This window comes from Psittacula echo (assembly GCF_963264785.1).
Source record: "Psittacula echo genome assembly, chromosome: 5".
In the NCBI taxonomy this organism is placed as follows: Eukaryota; Metazoa; Chordata; class Aves; order Psittaciformes; family Psittacidae; genus Psittacula; species Psittacula echo.
In genome coordinates this window covers 17,173,803-17,197,691 of record NC_137739.1, presented here as the reverse complement: position 1 = coordinate 17,197,691, position 23,889 = coordinate 17,173,803, and the positions used below count along the sequence as shown (strand labels likewise).

The 23,889-nt window shown below is 44.1% G+C and overlaps 1 protein-coding gene across 1 annotated transcript in view; it reads left to right on the top strand.

The window, feature by feature from the left end:
- CLUAP1 (clusterin associated protein 1) overlaps positions 1 to 20,640 on the top strand; it is a 67,913-nt gene extending 47,273 nt beyond the window's left edge. Inside the window, exons 10-12 of the mRNA XM_080618694.1 lie at positions 8,829 to 8,936; positions 17,815 to 17,870; positions 20,362 to 20,640. Of these exons, the coding sequence (XP_080474820.1) occupies positions 8,829 to 8,936; positions 17,815 to 17,870; positions 20,362 to 20,508 (311 nt within the window). The 3' untranslated portion in view covers positions 20,509 to 20,640. The remainder of the gene's footprint in view (positions 1 to 8,828; positions 8,937 to 17,814; positions 17,871 to 20,361) is intronic.
- Positions 20,641 to 23,889: the final 3,249 nt, after the last annotated feature.

Here is a 23,889-nt window from a genome sequence, read left to right as displayed (position 1 = left end):
ATGTGCTGGTGTCCTTGCAAACCAGTGTGGTTTCTGTCCTCAGCAGTTAGCCTGCCACAGTGCATGGCATTGAGTTTGGTTATGTGTGCGGAGAAATTCTTTTTGATGCGTCTATCAGATCATAACTTTCACAGATGAAAAATTCTCAGCTTGAAGCCATTTTTAGTGTCACCGATCTTCAAAGTGGGACCATGTTTGCCTGCTTGCATTTGCTGCATTTTAGTGTACCTGAAAATGTGAACGCAATTAAATTTTGGTGGTTTTGTTCTTTTTTTATAGACTTACTCTTAATTAAGTAGCACTCTAGTTGAGGATCAGAAAGGAATAATAACCTCTTGAGAGCTTGTGGAAAGCTAACAAACCAGATTTTGCTCCTTTTGAGCCAAGCATCAGCAAGAACTTCCTCATTAATTACCCCAGTGAATTTTATATTGCATTATGTGCATTTTTATGTGGTGGCAGAAGAAAATGGAAGGAAAGTTAATTCTCAGGATCAGAGGGAGAGTTTATGAAAGCTGAAACTGAGTAAAGACATAAAAGTTATGCCTCACAATTTGTTTGCTGCAGAGATTTTCAGAGCAAACTTATGAAAGATGTTGCCCATCTCTGATCTCATCTTTGTATTAAAAAAGTGAAGAAATTTAAGCTGAAACATAGGATTTGTAATATAAATTACAAGGATGTGGAATTGTTTGAGTGAAGAAGTCTAGGTCCTGCTATCTAACAGTTTCCAGAGTAAATAAGTTCGAGAGCAGACAAACATCTATGAGTAAAAAGTATGATGTGAAAAGTTGCTGATCTGCTTTCTCCTTCTGTGGATTTTCACTTGGAAAACTATCCTGTCATTTTGCATCTCTGAAATAATATGAACCTTTATACGGAGTGTCCATCTAAGAGCACGTGGTCATGACTTTTCATCGCCTAAAAATATTGCCATAATACATCTTTATTCAAGTACTTAATTGACATAATTAATTATGTGTTATAGTAATAAGAGCACCAGGATCCTGGTTTTCAGTGGCAGCTCATTTGAGTGTCCCATAACCTTGGAAAATCAAGTCATCTTTGTCAGCTCCAGTCTGCCTTTATCTGCACATGTGTAAGTCCACAGAGTCACAGAGGTGTGACTGAGACAATAAATCCTTCCTTACTGCACACTGTACGATTAATTTATTGAATGTTGCAAAGCTCTCCGAGACCATGGTTTGCTAACATAAAATGATCAGGTACTGGGCTGTGCTTTCCCCTTTGTCCAAGCCCCACTCTCCTCCTCTTATTATTTAGTTAAATGATAACACTTTATACAATTCAAACCCAAGATATATTCAAAGAGAGAATGCAGAGGTTGGTGTCTTAAATGGCAAAATGCTCCATTAGGGATACCTTTACATTAATCCCAGAATCCTAGTCCCCCCAAAAATACATATTTTGCACAAAAGGAAGCAAAGAATCAGCACAGAATCAGTGCAGCATCACTGAACAGCTCTGCCTGCCCAAAGCCTCCTCCCACAGGTTAATAGTGAAATTCATACTAGAGAGAGAAAGCATTCCAGTTGCATTTTGAAGTCATGCCCCTCATACTAAGCAAAGTGTTTTTATCCTGAGTTTTCTGCCATCTTCAATTTGGCAGAAAATTTAGGACACCGTCTCAGCCTTTAGCCCAAGGAACACATTGTGTTTGCTTGCTGGACGGGTAAAGTAGACCCTGCTCCAACTTGGTCTTGCTCGTGCAACAGGTTCTGAGATGAAGGGATTAGTTTCTTCCCTGTGTAGCTCCTCTGGGTGGAAGGTGTGCAGGCTGGCCTGAGGTCTCTCAGTATCCTAAGCCTATCTGGCTGAATCTTGAAGGTCCAGGGTGGTGCAGTGAGCTTTGTTTGAACAGTCATTGCTTTTCTATGCAGAGGGGTAGCACAGGGCCAGTACCTCCTGAAAGAAGAGGGACAGTTCTCTAACTCTCATTACATTTTGCCCCTCAGAGCTGCAAAACACTTAATGAGCCTCTTCTAACAGCATAGGCTGGAATCTAGTGATGAATTTGTTACCATTAACTGATAAAAGTCAGCATCTATTCTGCCCGTTTGCACTCTTACCTTTGCGTACCTTCATAATCGATGCAGTTCTCTTGCTGTCTGTATCCTTTGACCTTATCTCCTGCTAATTTGGTTAAGAAGGGCTGCAAATTAACAGTTAATTTCTCTGCAGCAGAAGGTGCAGGAATTCTGCACAGCTCTCAGTTGAGATTAAGGCTGAACTAACACCAGAGAAACCTAAATCGTATTTCTTGTAAAGAAGAGCTGTGGCATGCGAGTTGAACTGTGAAGGTCTGTGTTAAGAATATAGAAAGCCCATGGGTATGTCATGGTAGTCGCATAAAATTCACATGAATGTTTAGTGTAATTCAGAAACAGCCAGGTTCTTTTTTTCTTTTGCTAGCATACATCGAAATCATCTTTTCAACAACAGAGCATCTCCGAACAACCACTGCACAATAAAAAAGAAAAGCTAACACTAAGTTATATGAAAAACTGTTCTTAATGATAAATGAACTCTAATTCACATGAGGCTTTGAGTATTATTTGCAGGATGAAAATATACACAATAAAGTATTTGCAGCAATTCAGAAATGTCTTTTGTGATGAGCAGTAAGTAAATTGCTTTTATTTTTATCTTTATTTCACATAAGATGCTCTTAGAGAAACCAGCACACAATGTGGTGTTTTTCACGCAGTGCTGCCCTTGTTCTGCATCCAAAGCTGGTACAAACTAACAAATGCCCACTGACTGAAGCTTAGGGCTTGGTTTTCTTGTGGTTAATGGCACATAGACTCTTCAAACGTTCTGTCAGATGCTGCTCAGACGAGCACTGTGGAGGCTGTTGACAGAACTATCAGGTGTAGGTACATGAGGAGGTGCTCTGGTTTGGTGTGAGAAGAGAGGGCTTGGAAGGTCACTGGCCACACCAGAAATTCAGACTGTTTTTTCCAGTTCATCCAAGGTAGAAAAAACATGTTTGTGGAGCAGAAAGTAACAGCTGTGTTTCTAGCCTGAAGTACATATTTTTCAGACTAATCAGCTTATTACATTTACTTTCATTCTCACCTGCTTACACTATTTCATGTGCATTTTCCCACATGCTTTCTTTTGAAGGCTTTTTTTTTTTTGTCAGTTGAAAAGCAGACTATGTAAACTATAGCTTTTTTAAAAAGTAAAATGTTTTTGCTTCGGAAGTATAAAAATAAACCCCTTGAAATTTAAAAAAATATTTCCTGTGTTTCCTGTGGGCAATGCTATACCCAGGATTTAATTCAAAGTAGCAAAAGTACTTGCTGTAAAACTGCCTTTTTTTTTGTTGCCTGTGCCACTCTAGTCTCTCTGTGCTCTTGCTTGATCTATAGAATGAGTAGACATTTGTGTAAGACAGCATTTTGGAGTTTGCACTACTTCTATAGTAGTATTTGCACTACTTCTATGGTGTTCAGCAATAGCAACAGGGTTAACTGATGCTCCTGGAGAGCTTCAGTTCTGCTCTGTACACAGCCAGAATGTTTCCTTCGCCAACTCTACTAACTCTTGCTTTTCTGATGGCCAAGCAAAATGTGCATTGCCTTCCTCCATTAAACAGAGCAAATAGATGTTGTTCTTCGGATAACAAATTGCATGACTCTTGCAGTTTGGTGGTGCACTGAATCTGAGTGTATTATTTCCACTCCAGAACTGATGCTTTAAAATCTAACAACAGAGAAACAAAAAAGCTCCATTGCAACAACTGCAACATTTGAGGTGTAACACTGAGTTGCTGGGTAATTCCCACAAAGGCCAAATGCCTGGATGATGCTCAGCAGTGTCACCAGCAGGATGCTCAGACCATCTATCTTCTGTAACAGACACTTGGCACAGACCCTAATAGTCTTGCATTTTGCTTGTTAAATAATTACAAATTAATGTTCCAATTTAATAATACTTTCATGGGTTCTTGGCTTTTAAGGTCATTAGAAATAGTTCTGGTCACTGAATATGACCTCTCTATAAAATGGGCTAAAAATTAATGTAGCTACTTACTCCTGTGCCAGGATTCCAAATCCCAGTTTAAATAGAGCTTGTCAGCCAGAGTTATTTTAATTATTTCAAGTGACAGAGACCTATTGCTTCCCTGAGCAGCAGTTAATCATCCTTACTGGATACTGTAGCAACAGACCCTTTTGAGATGATCGGGCAAGGTAAGATGGTGCACTTGGACCTGGTGTTTGAGGGCTGTTGGTTTGTGAACCAACAACTGGTTTGTTTCCCAGTATAAACAGGCAGGTCTGACTATCCAAGCTTTCTGCTGAAGTTAGTAGAACCACAAGTGTCTGGATCTTGATTAGCAGCTCTCAGCACCTGGATGAATTTTTTCTTAGAGGTTAGATGAAGGATCTCAGTTCTGTGCTAAGAACAATGGATGTTCCCCACAGAATTTATGTATCGAAGCGTTTCTTTCTGTGCAAGTTGCAGAGCTGTGAATGCAGAAGTGTTCAGGCTGATACACAGCCTGATGCTCTTGTGTTTGGTGAGACAAGAGTATGGATTGGTAAAACCAAGGCTTTCACGTAGGTGCTGAACTTCACTCTCCCTTCAGTCCTGTTAAAATCTCAATCAGTCCTTTTTTTTTCTGCTCTAAAATTTCCTGCAATTTATTCCATGAATTTTATCCTGGCTCAAGTGGCTGTCAGTTGCCCACTTGACTGTGTTTTCATGTTTTTTCACCAAAATCAACATCCTGCTGACTCCAGTAATTGCTGTGGAGCCAGTGCCTGTGTTTCAGAGCAGGGATTTCTATTAGGAAAGTGAACGTGCTAAAGTATATCAATAAATGATTTCCTTTGTGCTCATTATCTTCTCACAGTACCTTCCTATTTTACACTTGGATACATTCACTTGAATATATATGCAGACTAACAAATCCGTAATGAAGTCACTGCTAACTTATTAAACAATGCAGGTTTTCCTTCAAGCATTGCAAATTACCCCAAATTAAATCATTTAGATACAGTATTATCAGTCCAAGTATCAGCTCTGGCTTTTTCTGGGAATAGTAGGTGTGCTTTGGAACAAAGAACACATCTTGAGAGCAGTGGTTTTCAGTTTTTAGCCACCAAAAGTACATTCTGGTTACAACTGGACTGCTTTAAATGAAAACAATTCAGCTGACCGAAATTCACCTTTAGGAAATAGCGATGTTGCAATGTAAGGCAAGCAGACTTTAATATCCTGGTATGCTCTCTCTCAGGTAGTCTGATATTGCGGCTAATTCTCTGTGTGGTAGAGTAAACCGCAGCAGTGGGGAAATGGGCCAAACACAGCTTGTAGAGTTGTTCTGTTGATGACCTTTTCATAATAAAAATACAGGAGCTTGTTAAAAGACCAGCCTTAAGCTGCCAGCATTGGCCTAAATTTGGGCACGTGGATTGCGGAGTTTGTTGTGCAAAGTGAAATAATCTTCACGTAAACCCATGCAAATCTCATAAGCCAGTTCTAGTAGAATGCGTTCTGTACTCCATGTACTGGGACATGGGAATTTGTAGTAGTATGCTTTATTATCTTAATTGCTCTATATGGATACTAAAAAATCAGCACTAAAAAATCAGCATTTTCTCCATCAAGAATGTTCCTTGTCTCCCTGTAATTGTTACATTGTAATTGTAAGACGTGGCTATGACTTCTTCTAGCAAGTGGCTTCTTTCTAGATGTTGTTCAGTGAAACTTCCTGAATTGTCACCTTTTTATGAACACCAAAAATATTTAGTTGCAAACTGAATGCAATAGGCATCTACAATGAGGGGTGTAGGATGATGGAACCCTATAGTGCTCTAGCTAGGACAGGTTACACCCAGCATTGGACTAGTCTGCTGTTCAGTCCTGCTAAGAAACCTATACAACCAGCTTGTCTTCATCTTGCGTATTTAAACCTGTTTTCAGCAATATGCTATGCTTCTGTGTCATTGGGATTTTGGCTCAGCATGATTCTGCTCAGCTGATAACTCAGATTGTAGATCAGAAAGATCTGGGCTTGGTGATAGCAGCCATTGAGCTGGGGTAGAGCAATACATCTATTTCTTTGTAAGTGAAAAAGGTGGTCAGTGTCTTTCCAAGTGGTGGGCAGGAGGCTTGGAGACAGAAATTTTACAGTTGCTGAATTTGCATTTGCATTGCCACTTTCGGATCATCCCATGTGTGTTCACTATAGTGGTGCTTCATGCTGGGGTATGTGCATCTGAATTCCAGCTAGACTATTCAAAGAAAATCCAAACTCTCACTATAGATCTGTAACAAGATTTGCTCACAAGTCACACGTCAGTAGGAAAAGGAATGCACTGGGTTTATATGTTGATAATTCACCTGATGAATCTTTTTTTCATTTGTATCGGAGGGTAATCCAAGCTTTGTAAAGGAGGAATTGGAAGCTAGACATACAGTTACTACTGACTTGGCTTGTTGAGCATGCTTTGGAAGACAAAATGTAGAGCTGGGCACAAAGCAAGCACATTTCCCTGGGGCTTGCCAGGGGTGTTCTGTGATATCCACACATGGGCTGAACAGCAGAAAATCGCAGCTTCGTCACTTACTTACATGCAAGAGTTACAACATCTGAGCTAGTGGGGAAGAGGGATAAAAGTCACAGTGTGAGAAAGATGGGAATTGAGAATAGCAGAGAACCTGAGGGGAAAAAAGAAAAGGGCAAGGTGAAGAATTAAAAAAGCTGTGTTTAAACCAATTCCTTTCATAGAGCAGCAGCTTGGTGCCCCCCAGCCACTGATTCTCTCCCCGCAGTAAGTATCACTTCTATTGCAAGGCACTTACTCACTGTGGGATTTTCCTGCAAGACCTACTTTCCAACAGGAAGATACTGTGGGGAATTACACGATGAAACAAGCTTCCTTTTTGCAAGCTGAAATAGGTCAGAAGTGGCTGGAGTGCAGGGAGCTGGAAGGGTTCATGTGGTGCAGGAGGTGTGGGAACACCAGAAGAATGAATTCTTTTTTTTTATTTTATTAGGAATTATAAAATTCCTAAGTTTTCTTACCACTGCTTTGTCCCAAGGGAAAGGTATTTAAGTGTTATAGCTGAGGGTCTGTTAACACAAAAGGTTAAAAAAAGGAAAAAGGGTTTCCAGAAAAGTAGTAGTGGGTAGTGGGCTCAAACTGGAACACAAGAGGTTCCACTTAAATTTGAGAAGAAACTTCTTCTCAGTGAGGGTAACGGAACTCTGGAACAGGCTGCCCAGGGAGGTTGTGGAGTCTCCTTCTCTGGAGACATTCAAAACCCCCCTGGACGCCTTCCTGTGTAACCTCATCTAGGTGTTCCTGCTCTGGCAGGGGGATTGGACTAGATGATCTTTTGAGGTCCCTTCCAATTCCTAATATTCTGTGATTCTGTGAAAAGTGAAATGGAAAATTCAAACCCCATGTTTAAGTTGTGTCCCCAGCCATAGCAGAATTGCCTCCTTGCTCTAAGCTGTGCCCCGAAAGTGGTGGTAGCTGCGTTGACCTCTTTGGGTTGTCAGTTCAGAGACTGGCTCCATTAGTCCCATCTCAGCTGGCAATTCATGCTCTGGGGAGATCCCAGCGAGAAGTAGACGGTGCTAATGGGGATGAAATGGAAATGGTTTGGCAAAGTGGTCATAAGGGCTCTCTGCAGCATCCTTCTCTGTGGTCACTTTTGCTGTGTGACAAATGACAGCCTGAAAGAGAGGAAAAAAAGAAATAAAAAAATAAAAGCCACAAAATAAGAATGAGGATGTTCTAGTAATAGCAGTGAGGGCCATGACAGATGAGATAGTCTGGTTCTTTAACATACAGAGTACAAATCTGAATCCTTTATCAAGGCCCCACATCGCTCTTCCCAAGGAGTTTGTCTGCACAAGGGCTGAATCTTACCAGGTATCAAATACATCCCTTGCCGTTATATTTTGTCATTAACTTAGTATTGCAATGAAAATCATGATGGAAAAATGCCTAATATTTGTATATTGTCTGATAATTAAATAGTGGAAAGATGTGTCAGCTCATTGCTAATCATAATTAAAGGAGTTATTTCCATTTTCAGCTTAGATGTGTTTAATTCAATGTACTTGGCAAAGAATTGCTTCTTTTCTCTAAATAATTACCAGCTATTGTTGCTGTGTTGGAGGCTGACCTCACATGGAATGCTGGTCGGTTTACCATAGCACTAGTTCCACAAGCACCACGCAGCATCAGCTCTGTTCAGCTGGAGGAGAGGAGCTTTAGTTTGGATAGGAAGAAGAAAACAAAGGCAGATTGTGGAAACAGCTGAAGAAGTTTATGCATCTTGTGAAGCTCTCCTGTCTCTTGAGTTTGGCTGTAACTACTTTTGTTTATCTGGGGATGTCTTACTGTGCTTTTCTAAACTATGGTTAAATGGGAGGTGAAGGGTCTAAGAAGTTTTGATATTGCTTATGCTGGGGTAAAAGAGTAGGAGATGTATTAATAAGCCCACACTTTCCAAACACTTTTAAAAGGATTTTATCTTTTAATCAGTTGCTGAAATAGTACCTCCTGACTGTACGTGCACTTCGTACCCAGAGAGTGTGTTTAGAACAGTGTAATGGTACAATCCAAAGGTTGTCCCAAGACAATGTTTATACCTATGCTTCTTTGGCACTTCTGTGAAGAAGGAAGCCTTCCTCAGGATGTGGATGTTGGCTGTTTCCCTGTCCTCATCAATAGTACCAATGCTCTGCCTAAGAGTGCATTTTTCATTCATCTTGGAACAGAGTGGAGACTGTTTTGCTGGTTTGAGTGATACTTATCAGCTTTTTTTGTTTTAACCAGCTAATGACGATTCTGATGCAGAGATTCAAGACGATGATGGATCCGACAGTGAAATGCAAGACAGGCAGACCAGAAAGCAGCACACTGCCACAGGAACACTGCTGCAAGGTATCTGAACCTTCCCTTAGTTGCCTTTATTCAGAATGATACACTGGGATTATGTGAGTAACCTAAATTGAAAGAAGGCCCTGTGTCATTGAAGAGTTTTGGCGCTCCTCAGTTCTCATGAGCTGTAAGAGGACAGCGTCTTGTGGAGAAAACAGTGCTTTCAGGGTTATTTACTGAAAAAAGTACTACGTGAAGAAAATCCTTCTTTGATATTTGTTGTGGTTTAAGCCCTGTTGGCAAGTCAGCCATGCAGTTTCTACTCCCCCCCACCCCTCTCCTGAAGGGATGGGGAGGAGAATTGAAAGAATGTAACTCCCACGGGTTGAGATAAGAACAGTCCAGTAACTAAGGTATAACACAAATCACTGCTGCTACCACCAATAATAATGACGATAAGGGAAATAACAAGGGAAGAGAATACGATACCACCCGCCGGAAAAGAGCCCGACAGAGAAGAGAACGTGCCCTTCCGGGTAACTCCCAGTTACATCCTGGGCATGACGTGCTGTGGTATGGAATACCTCTTTGGCTAGTTTGGGTCAGGTGTCCTGTCCCTGCTTCCTTCCTGCTTCCCCTCCTCCCTGGAAGAGCATGAGACTCACAAAGTCCTTGATCAGACCAAACATCAGTGTTATCAGCTCTGTTCCCAGGCTGAAAGTCAAAACCACAGCGCTGCACCAGCTACTAAGAAGGAGAAAAAATGACTGCTACTGCTAAACCGAGGATAATATTGCCTTAGAGATTTCCGAAGTAGCTTTATGCAAAGCCTTAGAAAAGTAATACCATTTCTTATTGCAAGCACTTATTTCCCTTTAGCTGTTGACACTCATTCTAGTAGTCTCGTTCAGAAGGAGACCTTTAGGAAGTCCATAAAGCCATCTGCACTCACACAGTCACGGGTCATATAGGAATAACCTGAGTTATTCCTATAACCCATGGGTCAAATGAATAACCTGAGTTATTCCTTTCAGGAAAGGACATTTGTTCATGTGGAGTGGAACTGCTACCTCTGGCTGCTGATTCCACTAGAGTCCTGGTCAGAAGCAACTCAGAGAAATGACCCTCTGAGGGTCTATGTTTCACTTAGTGGAGAAATAAATGCTCTGCTCAGTCTATAATCAAGCAAAACGAACCCAGGAAGTCGGGTTAGTTCTTCTGGGTGATCTTGTTAGTGGTGAGTGATTCTGACCATCAGCAGAAGCCTTCCTGGGGTCTGGATGGAGAGCCTGGGTGTGTAGTTTCGTGTGCTGCTTCTTCTGCTGGGACCTGTTACTTGGACATGGAACAAAACTGCCAATATGTGTGGTTTTCTGAGCTGAATTCTGCTCTCCTCGCTCTGAGTGAGACCAGAACAAGAAGCCGGAATTCTCACATCAATATAATTCAAGCATTTTTTCATCCTCATTTTTTGTGTTATTCATAAAACTTGAAAATTCGTGAGAAGTGCTAGAAACACTACTATTCACTAAGGATTTTTACATTACCATTTCTCAGGGAAAGGTTTGTACATGTTTTCAGAGTTTTGGAAGTGACTGTGTAACTGTGTGATGCTTTATCTCAAAAGGCATCATAATCTCATGATGTGGGTTCTGGCTGCGATCAGCTCTTAATACCACTTTTAGGAGTGAAAAGTTTTGTTTTAAAAGTTATATATTTTGTTGCTAGTATATTTGTTTCTAGGAATAATTTTGTTATCATTAGTTACGCTTAGTGGAGACTCAGCATTAGCTTGTCAGACTTAAAGCAAGTGGTTCAAATCCCTGAGATGTTTCCTCTGCTGTGCTGTTCAGATTGCTTTCTGTGCTTTTGTTATGTCTCTTCCTAGTGTTAGTAAACTACTTCTGGCAGATAATTATCCCCTGACTGTTGCATACTCTGAGCATGCTGTTTGCTACTATACAGTCACCATCCCAATCTTTACTCCCCTTATCTCTGTGTCAGTTGAAAGCCTCCCATAGCTCTCTGTCCTCTTTCTCTCTCTCACCTATGGTGAACTACTGAAGCAGCTCCAGGAGTGTTAACTGGCTCCTAGAATGCCTTTCTGACAGGTCCTTTGGAAGGAGTAAGGTTTTATTCCCCCATTCTAACTCACAACACTGCAGCCTGACAGTGCGGTAATGCAATCTCTGCTGGCAGAGATGGATACAAACATCATTAGACTCTTAAGAGAAGGATTTTTGGCTCACTTTTCTGCTTTTGCTGAGGTTACTCATCATCACCTTGGGCATCTAGCCAGTAGCTCTAGCTACACTGTGAAGTTAACAGTGGGCGCTCTGTCCGTACCGCTGGCTTTGGTTCAAAATGTCAGCACTTATTGTTTAGGAAAACTCAACTTAGGGATATCTCTGCTGCTGGTGTTAGAGTGAGCTTGCTCAGTCCTGCCCATTCTTCTCTGTCCAGAACATAGGAACAAAAGTTTGGACTGTGCCAAGACACACAAGTCAGGCCAAAGCTCTCCTTGAGGAGCTCCAGCCTGATGCAGAGTGCAGACTACATGACAAGCAGTTCTAGCCTGAAGAACAGGCTCAAATCTGCTCCTCTCCACCTGTGTAAATGGGCTTTTCTGGTCCAGGTCTGTCATTGATGGTGAGGTTATGTGTTTGACTTCATGACCCTCACCAAATGAAGTGCTGGAGACCTGTCAAGACCCAAGACTCATGTTAGGTGTGTCAGATTTTTTAGAAAATCAGGCCTGAGCATTCCCTGGCTATTTATCTTTGAACACACCAAGAACTGGTGCATGTTATTCAGCACAGGTAGCTTGCATTTAGAATATACTCAATTATTAAGGCAGCATAACAAGAATATTATTTGTATTATTTGGTGGTTTTTTCCTTGACTTAATTCACAATATTTCAATCACTTTCTTTTGAAGCTTTGTGTGTTCTTACACAGTGGTGTGCTTGTGAGCCCTGTTTGCTCTCAGTCTAAGGAGAAATGTCCACTGTGGTCCATTCCTGCTGTGATTTAGTTTTACATTTCTAATTTCCAGGTTATTAATATTGTAAGATAAGTCTTCCTCCCCCTGTCTGTAATAGGTGAGCAGTGTGTTTTGCCATTATAGAGGCAAGATTCACAGGGAGAGATAATCTCTCTTATTAGACCACTTGGTATAATTGAGAAAAAATCAACACACTTTGACCCTCAAGAGTCCTTTCACTAGGTTTGTCTGGATGCAGTAAAACTCGAAGTAAATGCAGCTTTGACTATTGCTTCTAGTTTTATTCTTTTAGCCAATTAGAAGACTTGAAAGTATAGGATTTATTCTCCCATGGAGCAGGAAAGAGTGTTAACTGGGAGATACACAACAGGCTGCCAGTTCCTGTGGTACAGAAAGAAAATCGAACCCTTACTCTCTTTGTACAAAGAGGAATAGGCAGTAGCAGGTTAAGGAGGAAGCTTGTAAGGTGCTGTGGAGATGGTATCTTCATTGAGTTCAATGCTTCTGGTTCAACAGTACAGCAGACTCAGATTTAGGAAGGTTTCTGTGCGTGGAGGGAGCAGGCATAGGGGTGAGAATAAATGCCTGGGAGGATAGTCACCAAACTGACAGATGCTGGCTTTCTGGGTTTGTGAAACCACAACCTGCTTTGTTATCACAACACCACAATTACAGGCAAGTCTCCTCCTTGATGGGGCTTATTATAATCAATTCTTATGTCACTAATAATTTGCTTTTGTAACTTAGAGAATGCATTGATTTATCATCCATAACTTGAACATCATAACTTTGAACATTGTCAATGTCAATAAAAATTCACATCCACTTTCACTCTGTCTGGCAATAAATTAGTGAGGCTGCTACACAAATATAATAGATGCATGGACTTCCCTGAGGCCAAACCATGAGTTAATGATGGTGTTTGGAATAAGACTTTCATTTTGTCAAAGAGCCAAAGAAAAAGAAATTCTGGCAATGTTGAAGGTCTTAACTATCTGCAATGTAGAGAAACCTTTTGTCTGATACAGGCCATAAAACAGTAATCTGCAGCATGGTTGTTCACATGCAGAGGGGGTAGACATCAGGGTAAAGAACGCAAAGCCTTGTCCTGGGAATGGAGAAGCTGCCATGCGGGATCAGGCATAACATCTGTCCAGCCTGGTCTCCTGTCTCCAGCACTAGCTGAAAGAATATGCCTAGGGAACAGTGCAGGAACTTTCCTCAGGTTCGCTCCTGCTCTCAAGCTTTTTCAACCTCCATCAGGACTTCCTGAGCCAGATGTGGTTTCCAGGAATTTATTCCACCCTCAGTAGATTGTTTGGTTTTAATTATTTTTTTTCCCTAAGAATCTGTCTGGTCTCCCCTTGAAGTAAAATGGATTTATTTCATCCTTGCTGTCAAAACCAGCAGATTTTGAAGTAATGTTGTGATGACATGTGCAGATCCATCTTCCCAGTCTGATTTGGACCAGAGTTCTAAATAGCATTTTGGCACCATGAGGATCCCTCCTCTTCCGAGTGGCAGCACTGACAGATTGGGTTACGCCGTGGCGCTGGCCCACACGGTGCTTGCAACCAGGTAGGCAGTGGAAATGCTACTGAATGAAGGAGAAATGATCCTTGCTTGAAAACACATGGAACTGTGTCTGTCCATAGTAAATTAGTATAGTGTGGAGCAGAGACTCCGCACTGCCAGGATCTGTCAGCTCCTGTAAACCAGTTCTCCAAATGCTTTAGCTTACATTTTCTCATGTTGGTGTAAAGGGGCGGTTTTGCCCTGTTAGGACCAGAAACCATTCCACAACTGCAACAGTAACAGCTTCAGTCTTTATTGTAAGAAGACAGCTTTATAAAACTCTGAATGTTTCTCAGCAAACAACCTGTCCAAAGTCAAACGGTGAGAGAGCAGCTCTCTTACCTTCTCAGAAGTGACCCAGAGGATCCATGTGGTGATGATGTGCTGGCAGCCAGGTAGCAAGTGTATTTGCTGCTGGATAATAAAATCTGTGCTTGTGAAAACCTGCGCTGTTTAACACAGCAAGAACAAATCTCTGTCTGGATGCAGCAGGTGAGAATAAAGGGATTTTATTAAGAAAGCAAAGTGAGTACATTGGGGGAAGTGGAACCAAGTATGTGCTGCTGGACAATACTACCAGGCTCATGTAGCTGGGGAAAGGGGGACAATCAAGTATGTTTGGAAACAAAAAAGGGCTGTGATTGGAATTCACAGAAATTAATTTGTCTTAACTTGGAGTAGAGCTTCCTCCCACCATTTCAGCATCTGTTGCCAGCGGAGCTGCCTTTGGCTGGGTGTCTGGAGATCAAGTCTGATGAGGAACGGCTGAGGAACTGGGGTTTAGTCTGGGAAAGAGAAGGCTCAGGGAGGACTTTATCGCTCTCTACAATCACCTGAAAGGCGGATGGAGCTAGGAGATGGCTGGTCTCTTCTCCCAAAGGGCAAGGGGTAAGACAAGAGGAAACAGCTTCAGGCTGCACCAGGGGAGATTTAGACTGGATATTAGGAACAGTTGCTTCCCCAAAGGGTGCTCAGGCATTGGAACAGGCTGCCCAGGGCAGTGGTGGAGTCATCATCCCTGGAAGTGCTCACAAACCGTGTAGACGAGGCCCTCAGTGACATGGTTTAGTGGTGGCCTTGGCAGTGCTGGGGAAAAGTTGGACTTGGTGATCTTAAAGGTCGTTTCCAGCCTGGTTGATTCTATGATTCTCTGTTTTGTGTGAGCAAAGTTAAGTGCTTCCTGGGAGGGAGGAGGTATTTCTGTGCACTTTCAGCTTCTGTGGTGGCCATTGCAACACTAGACCTGGTGGAGAAGGAGGAGAGCTTGTAGGTCTGTAATGATGGGAGACAGGTCACTCATTTCCAAGTGAATTTCATTTTTGTGGAGAAATAATTAGAGCATCCTCAGCCTGGGCAGCAGCTGAAGTGTGCTTAATTAATCACTGTACTTTGGCAATGCCTAGAGAATGCTATTGAGATCAGGGCCTGGCACTAGGGGCTACACTTAAGAACGCGGTGTCCAAAGGGCACACAGATCAGAACCATCAGGGAAAAGATTTATCTCAGTTTTCTGTGTGTGGAGGTGGTGCAGAGGGGAGGTGTCTTATTTGAGCTCGTGTTCTGAGTTTGCAGTAAGAGCTGGAAACTGAAGGCACATCTCTGAAATGGGAGCAAAATATTTCAGCTGCAAATCTACCTTCCCTTCATGGTTGTCCTAACCTCTCAGGTTGTGTTGCTTCTTGCTGTCGGACACAGGGTTAGCGTATACCCACTGGTGGTAGAAGATGTAAATCATTCCAGTCCTGTGGATCCATTGTAGGCAGCTGCTTGGGTTAGCATAATGGCAAGCATCACATGCAGAGGGAAAATGGCAAATGCTCACAGGCTTCAAATCATGGCTGCACGTCCACTTCTGCTCTTTGATGGCTCAGTGGCTATAAACCATGGCAGTGCACAGAGATGAGATTTGAATCCAAAGGTACAGTGAATTACAGTCTGTTCATTACTAGCATTTTGCCCAGTAATCACTTTGTATAGCCTGTCCTGGCTGAGTTCACATTATTTGTAAGGAAACACAACAGGCTGTCACGCACCTGCAAGCTGCAGGAGCCTCTGTGGCCAGAGCAGTGCAGCACTAACGCTGCAGCAAGCTGAGCCCAGCTGAATTGAGCCCAGGAAATGTAAAGCCATAAACACCCCAATACCTGCCAGCTCTCCCATCCTGTGCAGACAACTCCTCTGCTTCCTGGCCCCCAATACACACGGAAATGCTCTGCAGCAATCTGCCACAACCTGCTCCCACACACAGAAACTTGGGGGTTCATAATCTGAAAGTTAAAATAATGCTCCTGCCTTTGGTGCAGAAGCTCTGCTACCAACGTGAAAACTGCTTTCTCTCCTGTTTAGTCTACAGCACAGTGCACATCCTGGAGCTCCAGCCCTTCTGCATCCTAGGGCATCTCCTGTGAGTGTCCCAGGTTTGCGCTACAGGACCTAATCCTGCTGATCCCATAGTCATTAGTTCAAAGAGGTGTGCCTGGCTTAAGTGATTTAGGGATCAAAGTCTGAGCAGTAGCTGTTCCTCCTCTTCCTGCAAATATAAGCAGATAGATGTCCGTAAAATGTCCTTAATGTTTCCACTGATGGAAGAGCAGCACCCAGCATCTGCAGATCTTCTGTTACATTCTCTAAGCTCTTCCCCTGGCATTTTTGAGCTGTCCTGTTTCATCATCTCTCCTTATGTGGTATCTTGATTTTCTTTTTCATTCAGGATCTCTCTCAGCTTTGTCTTACCAGTAAATTTTAGGAGCACTCTGCTGCTTTCTCCTTTTGAGGTAATAATTCCCTATCTAACACTTTATGCTGAGCCCTCTCCATAGCAAAATCAGTTGAACTCTTGGAGCCATCTGTAGGCTGGGCAAAAATGTGGTTCCATTGACATCTAATAATGCGACTTGTAATCATCTCCAAATTTAGAGGTTAGTCTACTGTAAATTAGAGCAAAAGTCTTTAAAGCTTGATGAGAGATCTTCTGTCCAGGGATGATCTTCTAATTTCATCTCCAATATCAGTGTTACTAGCAACCTGATGGACAGGCGACACTTTTAATTGAAAGACATAAGATCCTTTAAATTGTCTGCCTTGACACAAGAGGGTGTTTTTTGGTGACTTCTGGATGGGCTAGCTTTTTGCTACAGCTAACCCAAATCAGTCTGCAAAGGAGATGAAAGGGGCCTGTCTTCTGTGCTTTGGGAGGTGCAAAAGAGGTTTGGCAAGATAAAAGTTGCTTTGTTTTCATGGTAAAAAAAACCCATAAATTTGTCTAGGTTAGAGAAATCTATATTTGGCATAGAGAAAATTAGTAATAAGAAGAGATAAACAGATGTTGACATGCAATGGTTGCATCCGGTGAGTGCTGAGTGACTGCTGGTGGCTGCAGGAAGCATGGCTGAGTCACCTCAGCAGCCCACATGCAGGATTTCCCCAGTTACATCTCTGCTATACCCATTCCCAATGTCTTCCAGGCTCCTTTCCTAGCACAGGAGACCATGCCAGCACCTTCCCTGTTTCACATGGACTCTACATAGCCAAAAAGAATGAAGCAAGGTGCAAGCGTGTTCTCTCTTTACAGTGAACTCCTACAATCCTGAGATCTCTACCTCCCTCTTCAGACCTACACATCCTGCTGTCAACAAGAAGTTCTCGAGGTTTGCCTTGGCACTGTGTAGGTCTCCTATGAGATGTTGGTTCCTGCTGGAGTATCAGAAAGGATCTGAGCACAGAGGCTTATACCCTGTGGAAAAGATGGGCTTCTGTTCTCTGTATGCCAAAGCAGAGGAAGGAATATGCCAAGCCACAGAACTGATTAGGTTGGAAGGGACCTCTTGAGATCATCTAGTCTGACCCCTGTGCTCAAACAGGAGGTTTGAGCATGTCCATATCCAGTTGGGTTTTGAATATCTCCATGGATGGAGACTCCACAACATCTCTTGGCAGCCTTGTTCCAGTGTTTAGCCACCCTCACAGTGAAAAAAAAAAAAAAAAAGTGGTTTCTTGTGTTCAGATAGAATTTTCTGTTTCATAATGTGTCCCTGCCCAGGGCAGGGGGGTAGAACTAGATGATCCTAAGGTCGTTTTCAACGCAAACTGTTCTATGATTCTATTGCCTCTTGTTCTATCAGAACTGTTGTACTAGCATAAGGTAGCTCTGGAAATACCAACCTGACTGGAATTACTGCTAGCATTACCCTCTTCTCCCTTCTCCTGAGCTCTGAGTCTTAGCAAGGGGGGTGACCTTACCTGCGTTGCGATCTCATCCTCTCACTGGACCAGTCCTCTAAAATACAAACAGGGCTTTGCCTTCATTGTCCCTCAGTATTAACCCTGAGCCAGGCTTTATGGTGATTCTCTTTGCTCTTGCAGGAAGAGCTGGCGTACGGATCGTGGGAGCAATGCAAGGTGGAGACACAGAGGAAGATGTAAGTAACCATCCCATGTGCCTGTAGAGCTTTTCTGAGTGCTTTAGAATGAAATCCCTCCCCTCAGCTAGAGAAACATCTTTTTACCTGCTGAATCTCCATGCCCCAGGCCTGCTTTTCCCTCCTTTCCTCTAGCTGACAGCTTGCTCATCTGCATAATAACACATTTTTCAGTTTTGTTTGCTCTTGCAATCTCTGCCCTGTGCTTTACCCTCAGCCTGCAGTGCATAACTAACAGCCCATGGCCTGCAGGAATGCCATTTTGTTAAGCTGTTGGGACACATTGCTGTACTAACATTGCAGTAGCCTGTACTAACCGCATCAGTCCTTCAGTCCTCCATGATGACACAGGGATGAGAGCAGAACTGGGAGCTGTGCCCCTTGGGATCCCTGCCTGGTAGAGGAAGTTATCCCATGGCTACTGCCTTTTTAGGTGACCTGGTGAGTGGACAGCATTTGAAAGGTTACACACAGGTTTGTAGAGCAGGCACTTGTTCTGACTGCTCTGCTCAGCCTTTGGCATGTGTGGGCAGTCTTTTTATGCCTCTGGACACTTCTTGGTGCCTAAATTTGTACTAGGAAGCTGAAGCCAGCTGCTGTGATGTGGTTTGCATCCATACCTTAAGCTCTCCCCACCATCCCAAAAAGATACTGACATCCAAACTGCTAATCAGAAGCAGTGGAGTTGTCCTGTTCCCCAGGTGGTGCTGGAATAGTGTTTTGGACACTGCTAGTTGGTACAGGCCAAAACTCTGCTAGGAAATAGTACAGACACTTAAATCTAGGATGACTGTGAATCTGTGTTTGAACATATGCTGTCTGTTATTTCCCAGTGAAGTGTAGCAGGAGTTTGATGGGTCAGGAAGCAGGGGTTAATGGGCAAGTTGCGAGCTAGCACAATTCCAGAGTCCCAAGGAGAAGGTTAAAAATGAGAGGGAAGTGGATGGGGGAATGCACTTCTATAGGACATGAGAATAGTAGGAAACTCCCACTGTTTGCCACAGCTGTCTGGCACTGCGGAGTTAGCCCTCCAAAGCTCTGCACTGACTATTTCTCCTTCAGACAGGGCCAGAAGAGAGAAAAAAACAATGCTACTGGGCGTTCATTGCAGAGACCTGGAGGCACTAGAGCAATAAGGGAGCCAAGTCTCTTACTAGAGAGGGATGAGCTGCCCTTTCTGCTCATCACCTTTGCGCTGGAAGGGAACTTGCAAATCATGCTCTGCTGTTTGCTTAGGCCACATGGATGTGGTTAAGGCTGTTTGATGCCTTCTGGGGAATGATTTATGCCCTTGGCATTCAGACCCAGTCCTAGGTAGGGTCAGGAGTGACAGTGCTGTTGGCAAAGATGTTGTGACCTCAGTCACAGTGCTGCCCAATGGTCCTTCACCATGTTCTTGCCAGATTTGGATAGTCATCCTCTGCAGTTTCTCTTCCCTTTGGACTTTCCTGTTCACAGCTTTTGCACATATCCCCCTGGCACAGCCCCAGCATATCCAGGTGTGGAAAGCCAAGGCCTTCAGACTCTTCTTGACCTCAGCTGCAGCCACTTCAGTTGTCTCATGGCTCTGACTTCTTAATACAGCACCTCAGCAGGCCCTGATGTTGAGAGGCTTTGCTTAGGAACCCTAGCAGGCATCCACGTGTCTGAGATCAGGGAAGGAAACTAGGGAGACTGGTTTGAACCCCTCCAGGAGTTAACTGGGTTATGGAGTTGAGAAGAGAGGAGGCTTCAGCCTATCTAAGAGCCAGCGGCCATGTGCCCAGCCTCTGTCACTTGCTGGTGTGGCATATGATGCCTGAGTTGTGCCCGGCTTTGCTGCCTTCTCCCCTGCTCCCATGCTGGTTTCTTTCTGTTTTCTTTCACGTTTTTGTACTTTTTTTCCCCCCTACTCTGCCTCCCCTGTTTTTTGCACTCTGGCTCTCCAAGGGGAGATCTGCCTCAGGCACACCCAAGATCATCACCAAGGCACAGGTGGGTTTCTCTCTTGCAGTTCACTTTCTTTCACTGAACCTTGACTTTTCAGTCTCACAATAGGTATTACTTTAAACACTTTGCAAAGTTTTTAATACCAGATTCAGCAGAAGTCAGGGAGTTTGTTTTTGTCAGCCCTGTGAGGTGAGGAAGGAGGTTGGCAATCAATTAAGTGAAGCAGCCACTGTCTAGCAAAATGGGAAGCTGCTGGTGAAACCCTTATGGGCAATTAACTGAGCTCTGGCTCCTCATTGTTTTGGAAGGCCAGCAGCACACAGCAGCCTGAGCTGGAACAAAAACTCTTGCAGAATCTGCTGCTGTTCCCTGAAGGAAGTCCGAGTCTGGATTCACACAAGTCCAGACAAGCAGCCTTCCCTGTAGCCTGCGGGTATGTGACAAGAGTGCAGGGGAGGAAGCAACTCAGCATCAACCAGCAGTGCCATCCTTTACTTCTGAGCTGGCAAAGACACCCTGCCATCTGAAAACTGAACTGAATTTGAACTCTGCTTTCCTACAGGAGGACTCGGGGGATAGCGAGATTGACCTGGATGAAGATGAGGAAGAGGATGATATGGAAGACAAAAGCATAGAAATCTCACCAAGAAAATTTGTTCTCCGAGCAAGGAAGCCAGAGCCACTGGAGGAAAGTGATAATGACTTCTGAGCCTGTAGTAGTAGGACCAGGAGACATCTTGAAATACAGACTTTGGAGAACATGCAAGCCAGGAGCTAATATCCCACCATCTTTTCAGCATGAATTCAGGGGTCTTTAAATAGTGTTCATTAAACTTGAAAATGAAACTTGGATTGCCAGTCCTGGGACTCTCAAATCATGAGCAATTTATCTGTAATGAGAATCACAGTAATGCGGAGTGCGGTTATATCTGTAATTGCAGTAGAGCTGGCCCTCATGCATTGCAGTGCCAAAACTCACGCTCCAGTGAGCGTCATGTGCTTGATTTCCCTGCCTTTTATTACGTCCAAACAGATTTTTTTTGGCTTAATAAAACTGGATGAAAAGCTGCTCTGGGAATACATTTAAATTGTTTTTAAATTTGGCTTAAATCTATTTATCCTAAACATATCCTTTACTTAATCAAGGGCTTGTCTCCACAGAGCAGCATCAGTTAGACTGAGTTAAAACTGGGAAGGTAGTGAAGGGGTCCTCAAATACCACCTTCAGTGCAGCATCTCTCTGTATTTCAGCTGTGTTGGTGGGAATTGTTCTCAAACTTCAGTCTCTGTGTGCTCTGAGAGACTTTGCTGTAGCTTAATCTGTATGGAATTAGCCCCTTAATTATTCTGGTACTTCTGGGGTGGACTCAGATTTCAGCACACAAATGGGCCAAAACTTGGGCTTTTGTACAGTAAGTCATAGTAATGCCATCAGTGAAGGTCCATTCAGGTGAACACAAGGGCTGGAGTTCATCTAGTATGTTTTTTCTGCTTTAGCATCACATTTTGTCTTCACAGGAGCAGAAATCAGAGCTTGATTAGAAGAGTTCTTTTTGGTGTGTGTTCAAGAGGGCAGATGAGAGCGTTTTAGCTGTTCTGCTCTTCACTTTTCTTACATCAGCAAAGTACTTTGCTTTCCCCTCCATCTGAAGCCTAGAAGCAGGTCCAAACCCTCCGTTACCACGCTGAAGGAAAGAATACATGTGAGTTACTTGAAAACCCAAGAGCTTTTTCGTCTATCCATGTCGTTGAACCCAAAGGTGGAACCATCACACCCAAGGCAGTTCCCCATCAGCAGAGCTCACAGCTTGAAATGGCATGTCAAGCTGGGACAGAAGTTTACAGGTGAATGCAGCACAGATTTTGTGTAGTGATGGGACATATATGGGTGCAGTGATGTGCTGAAACACACACAGTCATACAGGCTGGAGCTGAACTGGCTGGTGTTAGGGCACTTCCTTGTACTCTACAAAGTTAATTGGCATTTTGCACCTCACTTCAAAGAAAGCAGACACAGCAGATGGTGCTGGACCCCTCCTGCACAACCGTTAGGGCGGTGCTGTGACAGTCAGGGAGGAGGTGGTTGTGCTCACCACATCCCTCTCCCAAGGGATAAGTATGTCCTCATTTTTAGGACCTGGTCCAAAAACGTTTCTCTGTGTTATGCAGGAAATCTGTTCTGGTCCTCCTTGTGAGCTGAGATATATCTGACCTCTGAGATTTCCCATGAAACTGGGCTCAGTGCCCAAGTCTGCGTTGCAGCTTCAGAGCTAGTTTTCCATGTTATTCCCTCTATTGTAGGGTGAAACAGAATACTGACTTAACACCTTGTGTGCCCAGAACCAGGGCACATGTCACCTACCTTCCAGAACAGCCACCAGGCTCTAGCCATGGTTAGCATTGCAGCTTCTTGTACCAGGCTTGAGCAGCAGCACCTCTGGAGGCAGTGGAAATGAACACTGAGCTCTTGAGCTTTCTTCTTGGGACTGTCTGTGCATAGCAAGGCATGTGCATAGGTGGACAGATCCATGAAATCTATTTCAAGTTGTTGTTAACTCCTTGTTTTCTGGAGCTCCAGGGCACAGGAGCTGGCTTGGCGTTGTTGATCACTCTTTCTGTTGGTGTTTTAGGTAAGGTTTCAGCTCAGGGTTAGGCACAGGCTTTGCTCAGAGCTGGACCCAAGCCTCAGCTTGCCCTGAAATAGTGGTGAAAGAGGTGAGTAGGACTTAAATCACTCCATGTTACCATGTTGGAGTGTGTGGAAAAGCCATGAGCCTCTTGTCACACCAGCACAGGGGAAGGGTATGCAGCCAGGGTAGCCGAGCACAGTGCACCCTGAATGGAATGGAACAGAAGGCTGCCCACAGCATCTTCTCAGCTCAGAACCGATTTATTCCCAAATATCTACACATTGCCCCTCTCAGCTCAGCATTTCTCCAGGAGGTTTCTCCACAGAGGTCCCTGAGTGGTCTGAGCCCTGTTCAGTTCCTGAGCCTTGAGTGCAGCAGCAGCATGTCACACTGTGGGCTCTGGCTGGGGTGCAGTAGGGAGAAGGGGCAGTGGCTGGAAGGGGCTCAGGGGGCAGTTGCATAGTTTGGCTACTGGACCACTTGCAAACCTGGCACCTTCTGGATCATTGCTGGGTCTCTGCCACGTACACGAAGGCATCACCCAGCACCTCTGCTTTCAGCAGCTGCCTGTCAGAAAGGTGACCTGCTCGGGATGGACCCTGCCTGCAGCTGGGACATTGGGAAGACACATCCCAAGGTCACACTGATGACACAAGCACAAGACCCAGGAAGTGCAGCTTGAACTTGAGAGGCAGAACTTCGTATTAAAGCAGTCTCGGTGCAGAACCAAGACATGTGTGCTGGAGACAGCCCATGTCATGCAGTGCTGTTCCTCTTATATTCACTCTCTCACTCCTCCTCGCACTATGATGAGGGCTCTTAATTTCCCAAGGTCTTTCTAGGTGGTTCCATGCATGTGCCTTGGCATGCTGGTCTCTTTGACAGAGAACAGCACTACCAAGCACTTCAGGCATGCTTGACCAGCACCAACCTGTTATTGAGGGCAAACAGCATAGGTTGCACTCACTGCCTATGATCTGCTCTGAAGTGCCTGGGTCCATAGCATCACTTTCATCTGAGCAAGGAATCAGCAAACCTCTCCTTGTCTCTCTGGGATTTCATGGGAACCTGCAGACTGGGCTGTATTTAGGCAGGTGAGAAGAGGCTGCTGTGAATCCTGCCTGAGTTTCACCTCATCCTCCTGGGATCCCTGCCAGAAGCAGGCGGAGAAGAGCTGGTGCTGAAAGCAGAGTCCTGGAGCCCTGACTGCAATGTTTACCCACAGCGCCTTCAGGCTGGGACAAGAGCAGAGCTCCGAGTGGTCAGGATGTGCCTGGTGTGGGACAGGGTCTGCGCAGAGCACTGTAACTCCATGGAGATCACAGGAGGGAGTCCCTGCTGCCGGGGTGGTGGTAAGTCACCCATGAACACAAGAAGGGCTGGTATGTGGGATCTGCTCCCTCCTCCCTCCTTTTCACATTTCACCCCTTCCTTGAGGCTCCCCCAGGGCCTGGGTGAAC